Source organism: Maylandia zebra, linkage group LG5, assembly GCF_041146795.1.
Source record: "Maylandia zebra isolate NMK-2024a linkage group LG5, Mzebra_GT3a, whole genome shotgun sequence".
Classification (NCBI taxonomy): Eukaryota; Metazoa; Chordata; class Actinopteri; order Cichliformes; family Cichlidae; genus Maylandia; species Maylandia zebra.
In genome coordinates, this window is record NC_135171.1 from 20,129,315 (window position 1) to 20,147,134 (window position 17,820).

General features: G+C 36.5%; 2 protein-coding genes across 6 annotated transcripts; both read right to left on the reverse strand.

The window, feature by feature from the left end:
* Positions 1–10: 10 nt before the first annotated feature.
* Positions 11–9,621, reverse strand: LOC101472302 (uncharacterized). The gene is made up of 17 exons (XM_076884432.1): positions 9,544–9,621; positions 9,184–9,256; positions 8,099–8,297; positions 7,798–7,964; positions 7,607–7,720; positions 6,706–7,520; positions 4,456–4,522; positions 4,241–4,303; positions 3,863–3,925; positions 3,528–3,590; positions 2,902–3,100; positions 2,514–2,689; positions 2,347–2,433; positions 2,133–2,216; positions 856–2,019; positions 508–725; positions 11–402 (listed from the first exon to the last, which is right to left on the reverse strand). Exons 2-17 carry the CDS (start codon positions 9,232–9,234, stop codon positions 333–335), a joined length of 3,600 nt encoding a protein of 1,199 aa, XP_076740547.1. The 5' UTR covers positions 9,235–9,256; positions 9,544–9,621; the 3' UTR covers positions 11–332.
* Positions 9,622–10,213: 592 nt separating this feature from the next.
* Positions 10,214–17,061, reverse strand: LOC143418613 (uncharacterized). Of its 5 annotated transcripts, none has more exons than XM_076883974.1 (12): positions 16,798–17,060; positions 16,470–16,524; positions 15,800–15,995; positions 15,482–15,648; positions 13,903–13,965; positions 13,525–13,587; positions 13,190–13,252; positions 12,564–12,762; positions 12,182–12,369; positions 12,015–12,101; positions 11,801–11,884; positions 10,214–11,686 (listed from the first exon to the last, which is right to left on the reverse strand). In XM_076883974.1, exons 2-12 carry the CDS (start codon positions 16,506–16,508, stop codon positions 11,219–11,221), a joined length of 1,617 nt encoding a protein of 538 aa, XP_076740089.1. In that variant the 5' UTR covers positions 16,509–16,524; positions 16,798–17,060; the 3' UTR covers positions 10,214–11,218. The 5 variants fall into 5 exon arrangements, with proteins under 5 accessions (XP_076740089.1, XP_076740090.1, XP_076740092.1 ...); XM_076883975.1 differs by having other exon boundaries at positions 12,206–12,369; positions 16,798–17,059; XM_076883977.1 differs by lacking the exons at positions 11,801–11,884; positions 12,015–12,101 and having other exon boundaries at positions 12,206–12,369.
* Positions 17,062–17,820: the final 759 nt, after the last annotated feature.

A 17,820-nucleotide genomic window follows, 5' to 3' on the forward strand; every position in this document is an offset into this window, starting at 1 on the left:
GAATTCAGTGTGGAGGATTTAATCATTTATTAGGCAAACAGAAAGTCAGACCATCAGCACTGTAGACCTGAGATTATATAAATCTGTGTTTATGCAAATCTACATTTTATATTGTTACATGATGAAAACTTTGACAATCAACAGAAAAAAAAATCATCACTTAGTATTTGAAGATAATATATATAGCTAATGAAAGAAGTCAATTCTAAACTTTACTGATCAGATAAAACATTAACAGAGAAAAGAGCAAAACAGAGTATTTGAATTTCAGTGTCTGTTTAAAGAGTCATCTTTAAACATTTTTAATCCAGCTGCACTTTGTATTAAGAACGTCACTCAATGCCTTTGGCCTTTAACTCTTCTTTGACTCTGCTCAGGTACTCAGGGTCAGGATACCCAAAGCTGTGGAAACAGAACATATCCAAGGTTAACATGTAGTATTTTATTAGAGAAAACAGTAAAAGAAAACATTTACCGCAACACAAGTAAGAAACCTGGCTACTCTACCTTTCTGCTCCTCCTGACATGGATGTTTTGTGGTGAATGTCATTCCAGGTCACCTGGCCGTCCATTCCAGTTGTTCTGGATGTCCCAATAGTAAAAATGAGCCTCTGGTCAAACGCTTTTTTCAGCAGTCGCAGCACTTCATTGCCCTCTTTGTTGTTTGGAAGATATGCTGTTCTACTAATACCATAATAGTGCTGTCCAGGATTGGGATGTTTTGCCTTAAAAGCAGAATGGAAAGTAAATAATTTTTATCATTTTTTTTCTTTTTATAAAACTTCAAATGAAAACACAATCATGTTTTGTTTTTTTAAACAGGGACATAAGCATTCAGATAAAATTGTCACTTACCGTCTGTGTTCCACTTGAAATCTCATAGCTGATCTTTATGGTGCCACAGTCTGAGTATCCAGGGAGGGGAAATGTGAGTATCTGGTGTGACATTCTTCCATCTGGTTGGTCTCCGACTATCTTACCAAAGACAACTCTGCATATAGGACAGATGGGCCCATTCGCCTTCTCCGCTTGTTTCAGACAGTCTTTACAAAATTCATGTTTACAGTTGAGCTGTCTCTTGTTTTTGAATTTATCCAAACATATAGGACACCTTTCATCACTTTGGTCACCTGCTCTTTTCCCACTGTCAGTTGGTGGGTCAATGTTGTGCTTCCTGTTTGCTGATTGGCCATTCAACACAGGCTCATTGGAGGCCCCCTCTGATTGAGAAATGATTGTGCCACTGAACCCAGTGGCACCATGGAATTGGGATGAAACAAACCTCTGGTGTAGACAGAGAAGTGCTCTGAGGGCGTGGCTCTCCATTGAGGCATTTCCTTCTTTCTTGTAGAGAGCTGTGACATTAACTTTGCCTTGATCAATGTCTGAATCATTGAATGCTACGTTAAACTTAGCTTTGATCTTTTCTATTTCCTTGTTATAAGAGTTAGTCATCGACTTCCAAAATGTCTTCTCAATGATCAGTCCTGCATGCGGGAAATCATCTTTGATGGTCATGTCAATCTTCAGTGATTCTTGAGTCTCTCTTTCATACTCTTGATGAGAAGCATCTGTGTTTCTTTTCCAATGTGTATCTGCATATAAGCACTTACTGATAACATCTTGACTTTGTCCTGGTCCACGCACAGTCATTGTTTCAGAGGTCAGAGTAACCAAAAGCTTGTTTTTCTTTTTCTGGATGGTTTTCAGTGCATCGCCCCACTGATCTGACTCTATGAACTTGAAAGGAATAACTGAGCCACTGGATTCAACTAAGCTTTTCTGGACGAGGTTTACAAACTCCTTGAGAGCACGGTCTGGTCTCCCATGTTTTTGGTCTTCTTCAAATCTCACCTTCACATCTGCCATGATTTTAACTCCATTCTCTTTCTCTATAAGTTTCATTTCCTCTTCGTACATGTGGCTCACGTACCAGAAAAGACCCACTGGGACAGAACAAGTGTACATTTCTTCACCTGCAGGATCTCTGCTACTCTGTTTCCCCACCTGAACTTGCTCCTGAAGATTAAAAAAAAGGTAAAATAATCTTTAAAAAAAAAAGATCATTATGTTTGTTTGTTGAAGATCTTCTTTTTCATTTTTATGTTTGTAATTAATGACACAGTACATACAGTTTGTAAGTACATTGGGGAAGTACCACTATCTTCTTCAGTTGTAGAACCTGTGTTACTCTCCTTCCCTGGCTGAATGTGCTCCTGTTGAAAAAACATACAGTATATCGTTTATATACATACTGTATACTGTATAATGCACTTATATACATACACTATACAGTATATCTCATTAATATTTTGATAAACTTTTAATTTATGACCCAGTACATACATTTTTTGTCTTTGGCATGAAAGAAGCACCCATCTGGTCTCCAGCTGTAGAACCTGTTTCACTCTGCTCCCCCTGTTGATCTTGCTCCTGTTAAAATACAATACATTATTAAATTCAATAGCATGCATTAATATTTGTTTTTTAATGATTTACTACATTTTACATACAGTTTGTGGCTCTGGTAGACTTACTGAAGAATCATCTTCAGTAAGTAGTTGTGTATCGAGCTCTGGAGATGGCAGTGTCAGACTGATGGATGTTATGGTGACCGTTGTTTTTTTTCCCTTCCCAGCTCCCTTCTCAGTTAGTGTTTCTTTACTCAGTTTCAGAAGCTCAGTGATAGCTTAAAAGAAAAAACATAAAGAATTTTTTTTAACCAATATAAATATACAGTAAGAAGTCAGTGTGTGTGTGTGTGTGTGTGTGTGTGTGTGTGTGTGTGTGTGTGTGTGTGTGTGTGTGTGTGTATAACACTATGTATTTTGGAGAAGTTATAAAGACAGTAGATTAATCAGATGATTATTAATCAAATGATTATGTAGGACTTGACTGCACCTGGAGCTGGTTTAATGTTTATCACTGCACTCCCATCTTTTAGGATCCTTTTCACTGAACAGTCCACATTAGGTATACAATTGTTGAACCAGGTCTGAAGCATTTTCTGTAGACTAGTCTCAGGCTTCTTTGTTTTTTGTGGTTCATCATCAGACTTTGTCCACTTCAGTGAGAGAACAATGAGAGCTCCATCTTCAACCTGTGATAAAAAGAAATGAAATAAACAATTGATAAAGCAGTGTAAATCTGTGTAATCCTATGATATTCAATGAAAAAAAAAATATCTAAAAGCCATTTTAATCATTGTTTAAATTTATATCTTTAGAATTATTTTTTCACTTTTACAATGCAGATAAATAGTGTGAGGTTAGCCACATGTCATATTTTCACATTTTCAGCTTGAACAACTTTACAAATCTTCTCACTGGCGATCACAGTCACACTGAACAGCTTTACACAGCATTGATCATGTATCTCCTGAACCTCCACTGTTGATCAGCTGAGATTATCATATTGATCTTGTGTAATCAATACTTTCACTTTCACATAATCTTGTTTGGAGCTGGAGCTTGTTTTGTGTTACTGAGAACTTAATCATACACACACAAACTGATCAAAACACTTACTGCAGCAGGTGTATCGGTAGGTTTTAGATGTTGCTCATTTTTGCCCATAGCAGAAGGCTGCACCTTTAATAATGATAAAAAGTCTTTTTAAGTATAAAAACAAACTCTTGTGTTGAAAGTAAAACAAAACAAAACAAAAACACGCATACTGCTCCCAATGAAGATAATAACTATGGCTATTTAATGACTGAATTAACCCCCAAAATTTTGCAATCTTACAAAGTTTTTTTCACTGATGAACCTCCAGAGTGGATCAGCTGAGATTATTATGTTGATCTTGTGTGCTTAATTCTCGAAAACGTACGTAACACACAGAAACTCACAAAAACACTTACTGCACCAGGTGTATCAATTGGTGTTAGGTGTTGCTGGTTGACACTCAAAGAAGAATGCTGCACCTATAATAATGGGAGGACGGCTTTTTAAGTATAAAAAAAGTGTTGTGTCAACTTAAAAAAGAAGTTTATTGGTGCTAATGAAGGTGGATATTCACTAAAGTTGATTATTTAATGACCCTTTAACACCAAAGCTCCTGTAACAAATTTGCAACCTTATGAAGTTTCTTCACTCATGAACCTGATCAGCTGAGGTTAGCTGAGCTTGTGTGCTTTCACTTTTACTTACTTTTTACAAGAATATGGATAAAAGCTGGAACTGGTTATGTTTTATAGAACAGATGAAGCATAAGCACACAAACTCGGCAAAACACTTACTGCAGCAGTTGTATCTGTAGGTGATGAATGTTGCTGGTTGTCACTCAAAGCAGAATGCTGCATCTATAATAATGAAGAAAGACTTTTAAAAATAAATCAAACAAAGTGTGGTGTCAAAAGTGACATTTGAACGCCGCTCCTCCTTAATGACTGCATTAACACCACATTTCCTGTAACAATATTATTGTATTCTGATTCGGTGCTAGTTTACGTACGCTCTGGTCGTCAACCTCCATGGGTTCCTCCGTGTCCCTGTCCATGTTTCCGATTTTGATCGTCTTCCTTCAAAACACAACACAAACAGACGACATAACAACAGTGTGTTTTTTACTCAAACAACCAGCAATTCTTTATTTGCTGATTTTATATATAAAAAAAACGTTTCCATAAATTAGCTAACGTTGCTCTCCGACTATCCTGCAGAGCTACACTCTCGGATACACTCCACTTTCCAGTTTCCTTATGTCTTACATTTTAGCCAAACCTGTACAAATGTGTGTATCTGAACAGAAATATACCTGGAAAATATTACTTTACCTCGTATATGACTTACTCCTGCCTCGCTACTTTAAACACTGGTACTTCCTTATAAACGAAAGCGAAAGCTTGCAGCTCCGCAATAAGGATCTGCGTCACACTCCAAACACGCAAGTGCACCTCTGTCATTTCCAGCAGTGTTGGCAAGAGGTCTGTTCGCTTAGCTGACTGTGGAAACTAAATCCTTCTTCATTGCTAGAAAACTACAGAAAATGTTCTTTATGTTACATGTATGTTGTCTGCTTTATGTTTCAGATATTTTTAAGAGTTTGTGTAAGATCGTTTTTGTTAAATATCTTCTGTCTTATATGATTCTGACGAACACTGCATTGATTTTTATTTCATCTTTGACTCCCTTCAGAACTATGATACCTGAGGGAAAAGTATTAATAATAGCCTATAACTCAAATAAAAGGTCAAATGTATACCAGAATGCCAGAATCCACTGAAAATTTTGGTTTTAACTTTAAAGTACCTCAAGTACATTTTCTGCTGATATTTCACAAATTCTACTCATTTTCCACTCACTGTAAAAGGTTTTGGTGTTCTGTTTGTATTTTTATAACATTTTTAAAAATGCTGTGATGAACTTTTTTCTTAGCCTTAAAAATGCCCCTCTGTCCTCATTTATTATAATTAATTTAATCGTATGTATTTTTAGATGCAGTATACAGTGGGAATGATCCTTTAATACACAGTATACCTACAGAAAATCTTATATGCAGTATAGGTGCAGTGTTGGGGAGTAATGGAATATGTGTACTGACGTTACGTGCTTAAAATACAAAATATGAGTAACTGTATTCCGTTACAGTTACCGTTTAAACAGGTGGTATTTAGAATACAGTTACTTTGTTTCATATGTTAGGCTGCAGTGTTGGTCAAGTTACTTGAAAAAAGTAATCAGATTACAGTAACGCGTTACTGCCCACCTCTGTTAGGCTGTCCCCTGTCTATTTTTGGTAATTCCAGGCCGGTTTAAACCCACACAAAACAATGTCTAGGTCTCAAGCTCGCGGCCCATGTCATCTCTACTTGCATAATGATGTGAAGAAATATTTTTAAAAATTATTGCTCAAAAAATTATTTAATATGAAGGCAATAGGCAGAGTGTTACAGGCATAACCCTAAAGAATAGCCTCGTGGTTGTAAGTAAGCTATTAAAACTCGACTGTACACTGTGTTCGTGTTTTCCTCCGAAACAGTAAGTTCCGTTGGAGCAGCCTTTCAACGCCTCTCTCTGTCTCTCGCTAGCAAAGTTGATCCAGTCAACGAGCGGAACCCAACGGAGCCAGAGGTCCCTTACAGTTCGGCGGACCTGTTTTATATACGCGGCCGCTGCAAAAAGTGCAGCCTTACCTAATGTCCACCCTACTGTTACTCATTTCATATTAAGATTTAAAAATCTAGTTGGTATTGGTATGGCGAGTAGCCTTCAATAATAGTAATAAATCACACAGCAATAGTACATTCATGTAGTTGTAAAAAGCATGATAATATATTAAGTAATCCAAAGTATTCAGAATACTTTACTCTCATTGAGTAACGTTATCCTTCTGTGGGTTCAGAGCACACGTTACAAAAAAATACGTTACAAAATACATTTTGGGGCGTGTATTCTGTAATCTGTAGTGGAAAACATTTTAAAAGTAACCTTCCCAACACTGAGTATAGGAGGTTGCCTTAAAATGTAGGAAGAGGCACAAGATAAAAGGAAAGTTATTACACACAAACGCCAACATGCAAAAAAAACCTTTTTATTTCTTGTTGCCATGTTTCAGCAAACATGGTGGAATTTAGAGATTGGGTTGAACAAAGGTTTCAGAAGACACAATACAAAGCTACATGGTAGCATTATGAAATATATACAAATTCCACTGTAAGCATGCAAATAACACAAGAGTTTAACACTAGACTGAGATTGCTACCATAGCCACGACCAACCCCATATTCCAGTAGCAGCACTGGACTGGGAGACATTCATGGGAGATGTGGCAGTTTTCTGATATAAATGAAAAAGCTCTCTGACAGCGTGGCTCTCCATGGAGGCATTTCCTTCATCTTTCTTGTATAAGGCTTTGACATTGACTTTGCCTTGACCAATATCTGATTCTTTCAGTTCCACATTAAACTTAGCTTTGATCTTTGCTATCTTCTCACTGCAAGAGGTAATCATCACCTTCCAGTAGCTCTCCTCCATCGTTAGTCCCATATGCATCAGATGGTCTTTGGTGGTCACGTCAATCTTCAGTGATGTATCTTGAGTCTCTCTTTCATACTCTTGATGAGAAGCATCTGTGTTTCTTTTCCAATGTGTATCTGCATATAAGCACTTACTGATAACATCTTGACTTTGTCCTGGTCCACGCACAGTCATTGTTTCAGAGGTCAGAGTAACCAAAAGCTTGTTTTTCTTTTTCTGGATGGTTTTCAGTGCATCGCCCCACTGATCTGAATCTATGAACTTGAGAGGAATAACTGAGCCACTGGATTCAACTAAGCTTTTCTGGGCAAGGTTTGCAAACTCCTCGAGAGCACGGTCTGGTCTCCCATGTTTTTGGTCTTCTTCAAATCTCACCTTCACATCTGCCATGATTTTAACTCCATTCTCTTTCTCTATAAGTTTCATTTCCTCTTCGTACATGTGGTTCACATACCAGAAATGACCCACTGGGATGGAACAAGTGCAAATCTCTTCACCTGCAGAAACTGTGCTACTCTGTTTCCCCTCCTGAACTTGGTCCTGGTATAAACAAATAAACAAATGAGCAACAACAGCAACAACAACAACGTGTGTGTATTTTTAATGATTTACTACACAGTGCATACAGTTTGTGGAGCCGGCACAAATGTACGATGGTTTGTCAAAGCATCCTCTGAAGCACCTGTCTGTTCTCCACCTGCTGAAACTGCTTTACTTTGCTTTCCCAGTTGAACCTGATCCTACAAATACAGTACATCATTAATTTTAACAGAATTCATTTATATTGGTTTTTAATAATTTACTACATGTTACATACAGTTTGTGGATCTGGCACAGATGCAGAAGGGTTCATTGAAGCATCCTCTGGTATTTGTGCATCAAGCTCTGGAGATGGCAGTGTCAGACTGATGGATGTTATGGTGACTAAATCTCCATCCTTCCCAGTTAGTGTTTGTTTATTCAGTTTCTGAAGTTTAGTCAGGACTTAAAAGACAGAGACAAAATGGATTCTTTTTTGAAACCAATATAAATATGCAGAATGAAATAGAAATAAATGCTTTTTTTGGAGAAGTTATAAGGATAAGAGAGTAATCAGATGATTATGTAGGAGTTTACACCTGGAGCTGGTTTAATGTTTATCACTGCACGCCCATCTTTTAGGATCCTTTTCACTGAACAGTCCACATTAGGTTTACATTTGTTGAACCAGGACTGAAGCATTTTCTGTAGACTAGTCTCAGGCTTCTTTGTTTTTTGTGGTTCATCATCAGACTTTATCCACTTCAGTGAGAGAACAATGAGAGCTCCATCTTCAACCTGTGATAAAAGAAATAATAATAAAACACTAAAAACATGTAAGCCTGTGATATTATGCTGAAAATCATTAATTTAAATAAGTATAGTTTAGCATTGTTGAGATATATCTTTTTAGAATTATTTTCTTTAGTATTATAATGAATAGTGTGAGCTTAGCTACGTGTCATATTTTCACATTTGTCACACTGATGTCGCCTTGCAGCCTTAGAACTTTACAATGTTCTTACTGATGATCAAAGTAACGCTGAACAGCTTTACACATTGTTAAGTTCCTCAATCTCACAACTCTTACAATACAATGCTGATGGTTTATATTTCATCTTATGCTAATTCTCATGGCCATTGATCAGTGGTCTTTGATCAGTGAGTTTTGGTCAGTGGTTGTTGATCAATGATCATGAGAATTTGTATAATTAAGATTAAGGAACTGACCTCCCAGCCCATTGTTCCTTCAGTGAGCTGGTTTCAGTCATTATGCAAATGTACTGTTTATAAGATTGGGGAAACCTGCAGTCAGCTGAGACTGAAGAAGTCACTTGGATGAGTGACAAAACGTTTCTCCCACAAAACGCTACGTCCAGATGAACAGAACCAACTTTTGGACACCGCCAATAAACTAATATTATGCTGACCTTGTAATCTCAGTAGTTTCACTTTACGTTTTACAAGAATACGGAAAAAATGGAGGACATTAAGTATAAGCACACAAACTCACCAAAATAAAAAATCTTTTTAAGTATAAAAGCAAACCGTGGCCTCAAAAGTGCACTTTAAAATATGTAAGGCTCCTACTGAAAATAAGCACTGTGGATATTTAATGACTGCATTAACACCAAAGTTCCTGAAACTATATTATTTTATTCTGATTCGGTGTTAGTTTACATACTTGGCTCATGTCATCAGGTCTGTCAACCTCCATGGGCTCTGCACTGGCCATGTTCAAGATTTTGATCGTCTTCCTTCAAAACACATCAAACACAGACGACATGACACAGTGTGTTGCACTCAGACAACCAACAATTCTGTATTTGGTGATTTTATATAAAACTATTCTCATAAATTAGCTAACGTCGTTCTCCACCTAACCTGCAGAGCTACACTCCTGGTTGCACTTCACTTTCCAGTTTTCTAATGTCTTACATTTTAACCAAACCTGTAACAACCACAACGTTATATCACACGTTTTATGTATCATCTAAACAGAAATGTATCTTGAAAATATGACTTTACTGCGTATTAGACTTACCCCTGCCTCGCTACTTTAAACTGTTTTTTCCTTATAAACGAAAGTGAAAGCTTGCAGCGCCACAGTCACGCCCCAACACGCAAGTTCGCCTCTGTCATTTATTTGGGACAGAGTGTCCTCTGTTGTTGACTAAAGGTCCGTTTGCTCAGTTAAAATGACTGTGGATACTAAACCTCCCTTCATTTCCAGAAAAAGGGCAGAAGATGTCTTTTATAGGACAAGTTTTTTCTGGCTTGATATCTCATGGTTTGCAGTTTGTGTAAGCTCACTTCTGATAAATATCTACTGTCTCATATGATTCTGACACATGTACAGCACTGACTTGTTTCATTTAGTTGATATAGGATATACCAGCTATACAGCATGATGCTGTAAATAAAATAATTTACTGCAGGCTATAACTCATGCAACAGGTAAAATGTATCATTTACAATCCACGGAAATTTTCTGTTTGACATTTTCTTTAGTGTAAATCAAAAACATTTTCTGATAATATGTTACCAATTCTACTCATGTTTCACTTGCTACAGAGATTTTCTGGTGTTGTGTTTGTACTTTTATAAAAAAGCATTTCTGCCACCACTTAAAAAAAGTGATATATTGTGGTTCCGTCCTAAAAATGCTCCTCCATTCTTTGCAGTTACAAATAAATGAAATCTTTTCATGTAGATTCAACATGCAGTGGGAAAGATCCTTTAATATACAGTATTTCACATTTCCATTACAGTAATCCTAAATTGAACATTTATGCAGTATGAATAGCTGTGTTACAAAGTAGGAAGAGACACAAAATAAAAGTAAAGCCATTTCACACAAACACCAACATGCAAAGCTTGTTTACTTTTTGTTTAAGGCAAAATTGTTTCGCTGATCTCCAACTTTTTATAAGGCTTCACAAGGCACGAAACAAAGATACATGGTAACATTGTGAAATATAACAACCCCATTGTAAGCATGCAAATAACACAAAATATTAGCACTAAACTGAGATTACTGTCATGTCCATGACAAACTCATTTCACTAACAGTATTGAACTGTTCATGGGAGATGTGGCAGTTTTCTGATATAAATAAAGAAGCTCTCTGACAGCGTGGCTCTCCATGAAGGCATTTCCTTCATCTTTTTTGTAGAAAGCTTTGACATTGACTTTGCCTTGATCAATGTCTGATTTTTTAAATTCCACATTAAACTTAGCTTTGATATTTTCTATTTCTTTGTTATAAGAGGTAGTCATCAACTTCCATGATCAATCCTTGATTTGGGAGATGGTCTTTGGTGGTCATGTCAATATTCAGTGATGTGTCTTGAGTCTCTCTTTCATTCTGTTCATGTTTCTTTTCTGCTCTTTATCTGCATGATTGTGCCACTGATCCCAGTGGCACCATGGAATTAGGATGAAACAAACCTCTGGTGTAGACAGAGAAGTGCTCTGAGGGCGTGGCTCTCCATTGAGGCATTTCCTTCTTTCTTGTAGAAAGCTTTGACATTAACTTTGCCTTGACCAATGTCTGAATCATTGAATGCTACGTTAAACTTAGCTTTGATCTTTTCTATTTCCTTGTTATAAGAGTTAGTCATCGACTTCCAAAATGTCTTCTCAATGATCAGTCCTGCATGCGGGAAATCATCTTTGATGGTCACGTCAATCTTCAGTGATTCTTGAGTCTCTCTTTCTTACTCTTGATGAGAAGCATCTGTGTTTCTTTTCCAATGTGTATCTGCATATAAGCACTTACTGATAACATCTTGACTTTGTCCTGGTCCACGCACAGTCATTGTTTCAGAGGTCAGAGTAACCAAAAGCTTGTTTTTCTTTTTCTGGATGGTTTTCAGTGCATCGCCCCACTGATCTGAATCTATGAACTTGAGAGGAATAACTGAGCCACTGGATTCAACTAAGCTTTTCTGGACAAGGTTTTCAAACTCCTCGAGAGCACGGTCTGGTCTCCCATGTTTTTGGTCTTCTTCAAATCTCACCTTCACATCTGCCATGATTTTAACTCCATTCTCTTTCTCTATAAGTTTCATTTCCTCTTCGTACATGTGGCTCACGTACCAGAAAAGACCCACTGGGACAGAACAAGGGTACATTTCTTCACCTGCAGGATCTCTGCTACTCTGTTTCCCCACCTGAACTTGCTCCTGAAGATTTAAAAAAAAGGTAAAATAATCTTTAAAAAAAAAAGATCATTATGTTTGTTTGTTGAAGATCTTCTTTTTCATTTTTATGTTTGTAATTAATGACACAGTACATACAGTTTGTAAGTACATTGGGGAAGTACCACTATCTTCTTCAGTTGTAGAACCTGTGTTACTCTCCTTCCCTGGCTGAATGTGCTCCTGTTGAAAAAACATACAGTATATCGTTTATATACATACTGTATACTGTATAATGCACTTATATACATACACTATACAGTATATCTCATTAATATTTTGATAAACTTTTAATTTATGACCCAGTACATACATTTTTTGTCTTTGGCATGAAAGAAGCACCCATCTGGTCTCCAGCTGTAGAACCTGTTTCACTCTGCTCCCCCTGTTGATCTTGCTCCTGTTAAAATACAATACATTATTAAATTCAATAGCATGCATTAATATTTGTTTTTTAATGATTTACTACATTTTACATACAGTTTGTGGCTCTGGTAGACTTACTGAAGAATCATCTTCAGTAAGTAGTTGTGTATCGAGCTCTGGAGATGGCAGTGTCAGACTGATGGATGTTATGGTGACCGTTGTTTTTTTTCCCTTCCCAGCTCCCTTCTCAGTTTCCTTCTCAGTTAGTGTTTCTTTACTCAGTTTCTGAAGCTCAGTGATAGCTTAAAAGAAAAAACATAAAGAATTTTTTTTAACCAATATAAATATACAAGAAGAAGTCAGTGTGTGTGTGTGTGTGTGTGTGTGTGTGTGTGTGTGTGTGTGTGTATAACACTATGTATTTTGGAGAAGTTATAAAGACAGTAGATTAATCAGATGATTATTAATCAAATGATTATGTAGGACTTGACTGCACCTGGAGCTGGTTTAATGTTTATCACTGCACTCCCATCTTTTAGGATCCTTTTCACTGAACAGTCCACATTAAGTTTACATTTGTTGAACCAGGACTGAAGCATTTTATGTAGACTAGTCTCAGGCTTCTTTGTTTTTTGTGGTTCATCATCAGACTTTGTCCACTTCAGTGAGAGAACAATGAGAGCTCCATCTTCAACCTGTGATAAAAAGAAATGAAATAAACAATTGATAAAGCAGTGTAAATCTGTGTAATCCTATGATATTCAATGAAAATAAAAATATCTAAAAGCCATTTTAATCATTGTTTAAATTTATATCTTTAGAATTATTTTTTCACTTTTACAATGCAGATAAATAGTGTGAGGTTAGCCACATGTCATATTTTCACATTTTCAGCTTGAACAACTTTACAAATCTTCTCACTGGCGATCACAGTCACACTGAACAGCTTTACACAGCATTGATCATGTATCTCCTGAACCTCCACTGTTGATCAGCTGAGATTATCATACTGATCTTGTGTAATCAATACTTTCACTTTCACATAATCTTGTTTGGAGCTGGAGCTTGTTTTGTGTTACTGAGAACTTAATCATACACACACAAACTGATCAAAACACTTACTGCAGCAGGTGTATCGGTAGGTTTTAGATGTTGCTCATTTTTGCCCATAGCAGAAGGCTGCACCTTTAATAATGATAAAAAGTCTTTTTAAGTATAAAAACAAACTCTTGTGTTGAAAGTAAAACAAAACAAAACAAAAACAAGCATACTGCTCCCAATGAAGATAATAACTATGGCTATTTAATGACTGAATTAACCCCCAAAATTTTGCAATCTTACAAAGTTTTTTTCACTGATGAACCTCCAGAGTGGATCAGCTGAGATTATTATGTTGATCTTGTGTGCTTAATTCTCGAAAACGTACGTAACACACAGAAACTCACAAAAACACTTACTGCACCAGGTGTATCAATTGGTGTTAGGTGTTGCTGGTTGACACTCAAAGAAGAATGCTGCACCTATAATAATGGGAGGACGGCTTTTTAAGTATAAAAAAAGTGTTGTGTCAACTTAAAAAAGAAGTTTATTGGTGCTAATGAAGGTGGATATTCACTAAAGTTGATTATTTAATGACCCTTTAACACCAAAGCTCCTGTAACAAATTTGCAACCTTATGAAGTTTCTTCACTCATGAACCTGATCAGCTGAGGTTAGCTGAGCTTGTGTGCTTTCACTTTTACTTACTTTTTACAAGAATATGGATAAAAGCTGGAACTGGTTATGTTTTATAGAACAGATGAAGCATAAGCACACAAACTCGGCAAAACACTTACTGCAGCAGTTGTATCTGTAGGTGATGAATGTTGCTGGTTGTCACTCAAAGCAGAATGCTGCATCTATAATAATGAAGAAAGACTTTTAAAAATAAATCAAACACCTTTCATCACTTTGGTCACCTGCTCTTTTCCCACTGTCAGTTGGTGGGTCAATGATGTGCTTCCTGTTTGCTGATTGGCCATTCAACACAGGCTCATTGGAGGCCCCCTCTGATTGAGAAATGATTGTGCCACTGAACCCAGTGGCACCATGGAATTAGGATGAAACAAACCTCTGGTGTAGACAGAGAAGTGCTCTGAGGGCGTGGCTCTCCATTGAGGCATTTCCTTCTTTCTTGTAGAAAGCTTTGACATTAACTTTGCCTTGATCAATGTCTGAATCATTGAATGCTACGTTAAACTTAGCTTTGATCTTTTCTATTTCCTTGTTATAAGAGTTAGTCATCAACTTCCAAAATGTCTCCTCAATGATCAGTCCTGCATGCGGGAAATCATCTTTGATGGTCATGTCAATCTTCAGTGTGTCTTGAGTCTCTCTTTCATACTCTTGATGAGAAGCATCTGTGTTTCTTTTCCGATGTGTATCTGCATTTAATAACTTTTTGATGGCCTCTTGACTTTGTGTTGGTCCACGCACAGTCATTGTTTCAGAGGTCAGAGTAACCAAAAGCTTGTTTTCTTTTTCCTGGATGGTTTTCAGTGCATCGCCCCACTGATCTGAATCTATGAACTTGAGAGGAATAACTGAGCGACTGGATTCAGCTGAGCTTTTCTGGACAAGGTTTACAAACTCATCGAGAGCATTGTCTGGTCTCCCATGTTTTTGGTCTACTTCATATCTCACCTTCATATCTGCCATGATTTTAACCCCATTCTTTTTTTCTATACGTTTCATTTCCTCTTCGTACATGTGGTTCACATACCAGAAATGACCCACTGGGATGGAACAAGTGTACATTTCTTCACCTGCAGAAACTGTGCTACTCTGTTTCCCCAGCTGAACTTGGTCATAAAACTGAGCAAGAGAACCATGTGTGTTTGTTGTCTGCATTGCATCTGCATATAAGCACTTACTCATAACATCTTGACTTTGTCCTGGCCCACGCACAGTCATTACATCAGAAGTCAGAGTAACCAAAAGCTTACTTTCCTTTTTCTGGATGGTTTTCAGGGCGTTGCCCCACTCATCTGACTCTATGAACTTGAGAGGAATAACTGAGCCACAGGATTCAACTAAGCTTTTCTGGACAAGGTTTTCAAACTCCTCGAGAGCACGGTCTGGTCTCCCATGTTTTTGGTCTACTTCAAATCTCACCTTCACATCTGCCATGATTTTAACCCCATTCTTTTTTTCTATACGTTTTATTTCCTCTTCATACATGTGGCTCACGTACCAGAAATGACCCACTGGGACGGAACAAGAGTGCACCTCTTCTTTAGGGGCATTACTTTGTTCACTTTTTTGAACCTGTTCCTGTTAAAAATACAGTACATCACAATACAGTACAGTACATTTAATGGAATGGCATATAACATTTCTATTCCATTTGTTGATGCTTTATCACATCGTACATACCGTTTGTAACTCTTGCAGAGATGCAGAAAGGTTAATTGAAGCATCCTCTGGTACTTGTGTATCGAGCTCTGGAGATGGCAGTGTGAGACTGATGGATATTATGGTGACTGATTGTCCATCCCTCCCAGTTAGTGTTTGGTTATTCAGTTTCTGAAGATCAGCCAGGGCTTAAAAGACAAAAAATGAACTCTTTTCTAAAACCAATATAAATATACTGAATTAAGTCAAAATATACTTTTACTGAATAAGTTATAATTCAGTAATTGTTTATTGAATAAGTTAAGAAAGATATTAAAGTTATTCAAGACTATACTGCACCTGGAGCTGGTTTAGCCTTTACCACAACACGGCCATCTTTTAAGGTCCTTTCCACTGCACAGTCCACCTGATGTTTGCATTTATTGAACCAAGTCTGAAGCATTCTATGTAGACGAGTCTCTAGCCTCTTCACTTTTTGTGGTTCTTTTAGATTTGTCCACTTCAATGAGAGGACAAATAGAACTTCTTCATCATCCTGTGATAGAAACATAATAAAACACTTTTTAATTTAATTTAATTTTAATTTTTAATTTATTTAAACAAGCTTAGATCTTCCTAACATTGTAAACATAGATGTTTTAGTGTGCATTTTTCATATATATAGTATACATAAATAATGTGAGATTAACTACTTTTATCATAATTTCAAAATTGTCACCTTAAAACTCTAGATAGACTAAATACAGTTGTTTCAATATATGTTGGATGTTACTGACTGTTACTCTTAGTAGTTTACTATAAAACTGTAAGGGAGAAAAGTATTTGTAAATATAAAAGAAAATCAATGTGTCGAAATGCTGTTTTTCTTAACTATTGTACGTCTTTTATTGTAGCAAGTCACTGTGAAAATGTATTGATCATGTTTAATGCCAACGCTCCTTTTAAAGCTATTTTTCAGTCTGATGAAGTGTTGGTTGGCTGGTTCATGGCCGTGGTTTCTGCAACTTACGACTTTCATGGGCTCAGCTTCATAGACGTTCGCTGACATAGTGACAGTCTTTTCCCTTCAAAACACACCAAACAAACAGCTTAGGCCCACGAAACATACCTTTTTATTCAAACATTCAAAAGTTCTTTATCTGGTGAATTTTAAAAAAAAATTTCTCAGTAGGATATTGTTCAAAATGGCGTACTGAGAACCGTTATTATCTCTTTACTTCATTTCCTTAATGCAAATATCATTTTTTTTATGTGTTATATTTAATTTACACATTAAATATACACATTGTGCTTACCGAATCACATTTATTGCTCGTAAATATGAAGCTTCCACTTACCTTTGCTGGCTACTTTAAAAAGTGACTTTTGCTGATAAACGAAAGCGAAAACGTTCTACCTCCACAACAAGAGCGTCACAGTGATCGCACCAAATTTTTAATGTGCGTTTTTTTTTTCATTTGCTGCACAAATAAAATCCGTTGGCTCAGTTAAAATGGCCGTGGAAATAAACTATCTGTTTATGTTTGACTTATTATTCGCTAGATATTTCAAATAAAGTTTACAGTTGATGTGAAATACGGTGTGTTAAATGCTTGCATCTCTCTCTGTGTGTGAGGTGGTGTAAAGTATAGTGAAAAAGTATATGCTCCCTTCCTGGTTACTTGTTGTTTTTGTTTGTTTGCATATTGACATTCTGACATGTTTTAGATCATCTCCAAATCAACTTTTGGAGATTTTTGGAGATTTACTTACCTGGATGATTGAGCATGCATCAAGACGTTTTAGCTCATCAAACACATTTTCATATTAGGCAAAGAGAATTTTAAAAAATTCTGTTTTTAAATTATGATTTCATTTATTACGTTTTTTTTTTAACCTACCTGACCATATATGAAAAATGAATTACTCCCTAAACCTAATTACTGGTTGTGACACACTTGTGAACTACCATCAACCATTTGAAATAACTGGCAATGTGTCTTTCACATTGCTGTGGGGGCTCATTCTCATTCTTTTCAAAATTATTACAATTCAGCAACACTGGAGGGTTTTCAAGCATGGGCAACCTGTTTAAGAAAATGTCAAAGTATTTCAATTAGATTTAAGTCCTGACTTTGACCAGGCCACCCTAAAACTAGTGTACTGACTGTGCCTACAATAACTCTTCTATATATCAAAGAGAATAACAAAAATTCAGTAGAAATTGTATCACAAATATTCACAAAATAAAACTGTTACAAAATTGAATTAATAAAATTCATGATTCTATTTGTTCCTACTTGCTGTACATAGTTTTGACAGTTTTTTATATGAATTGAGAATTTGTTTTTTCTAGCTTTACATACATCCTTTCATTCTTT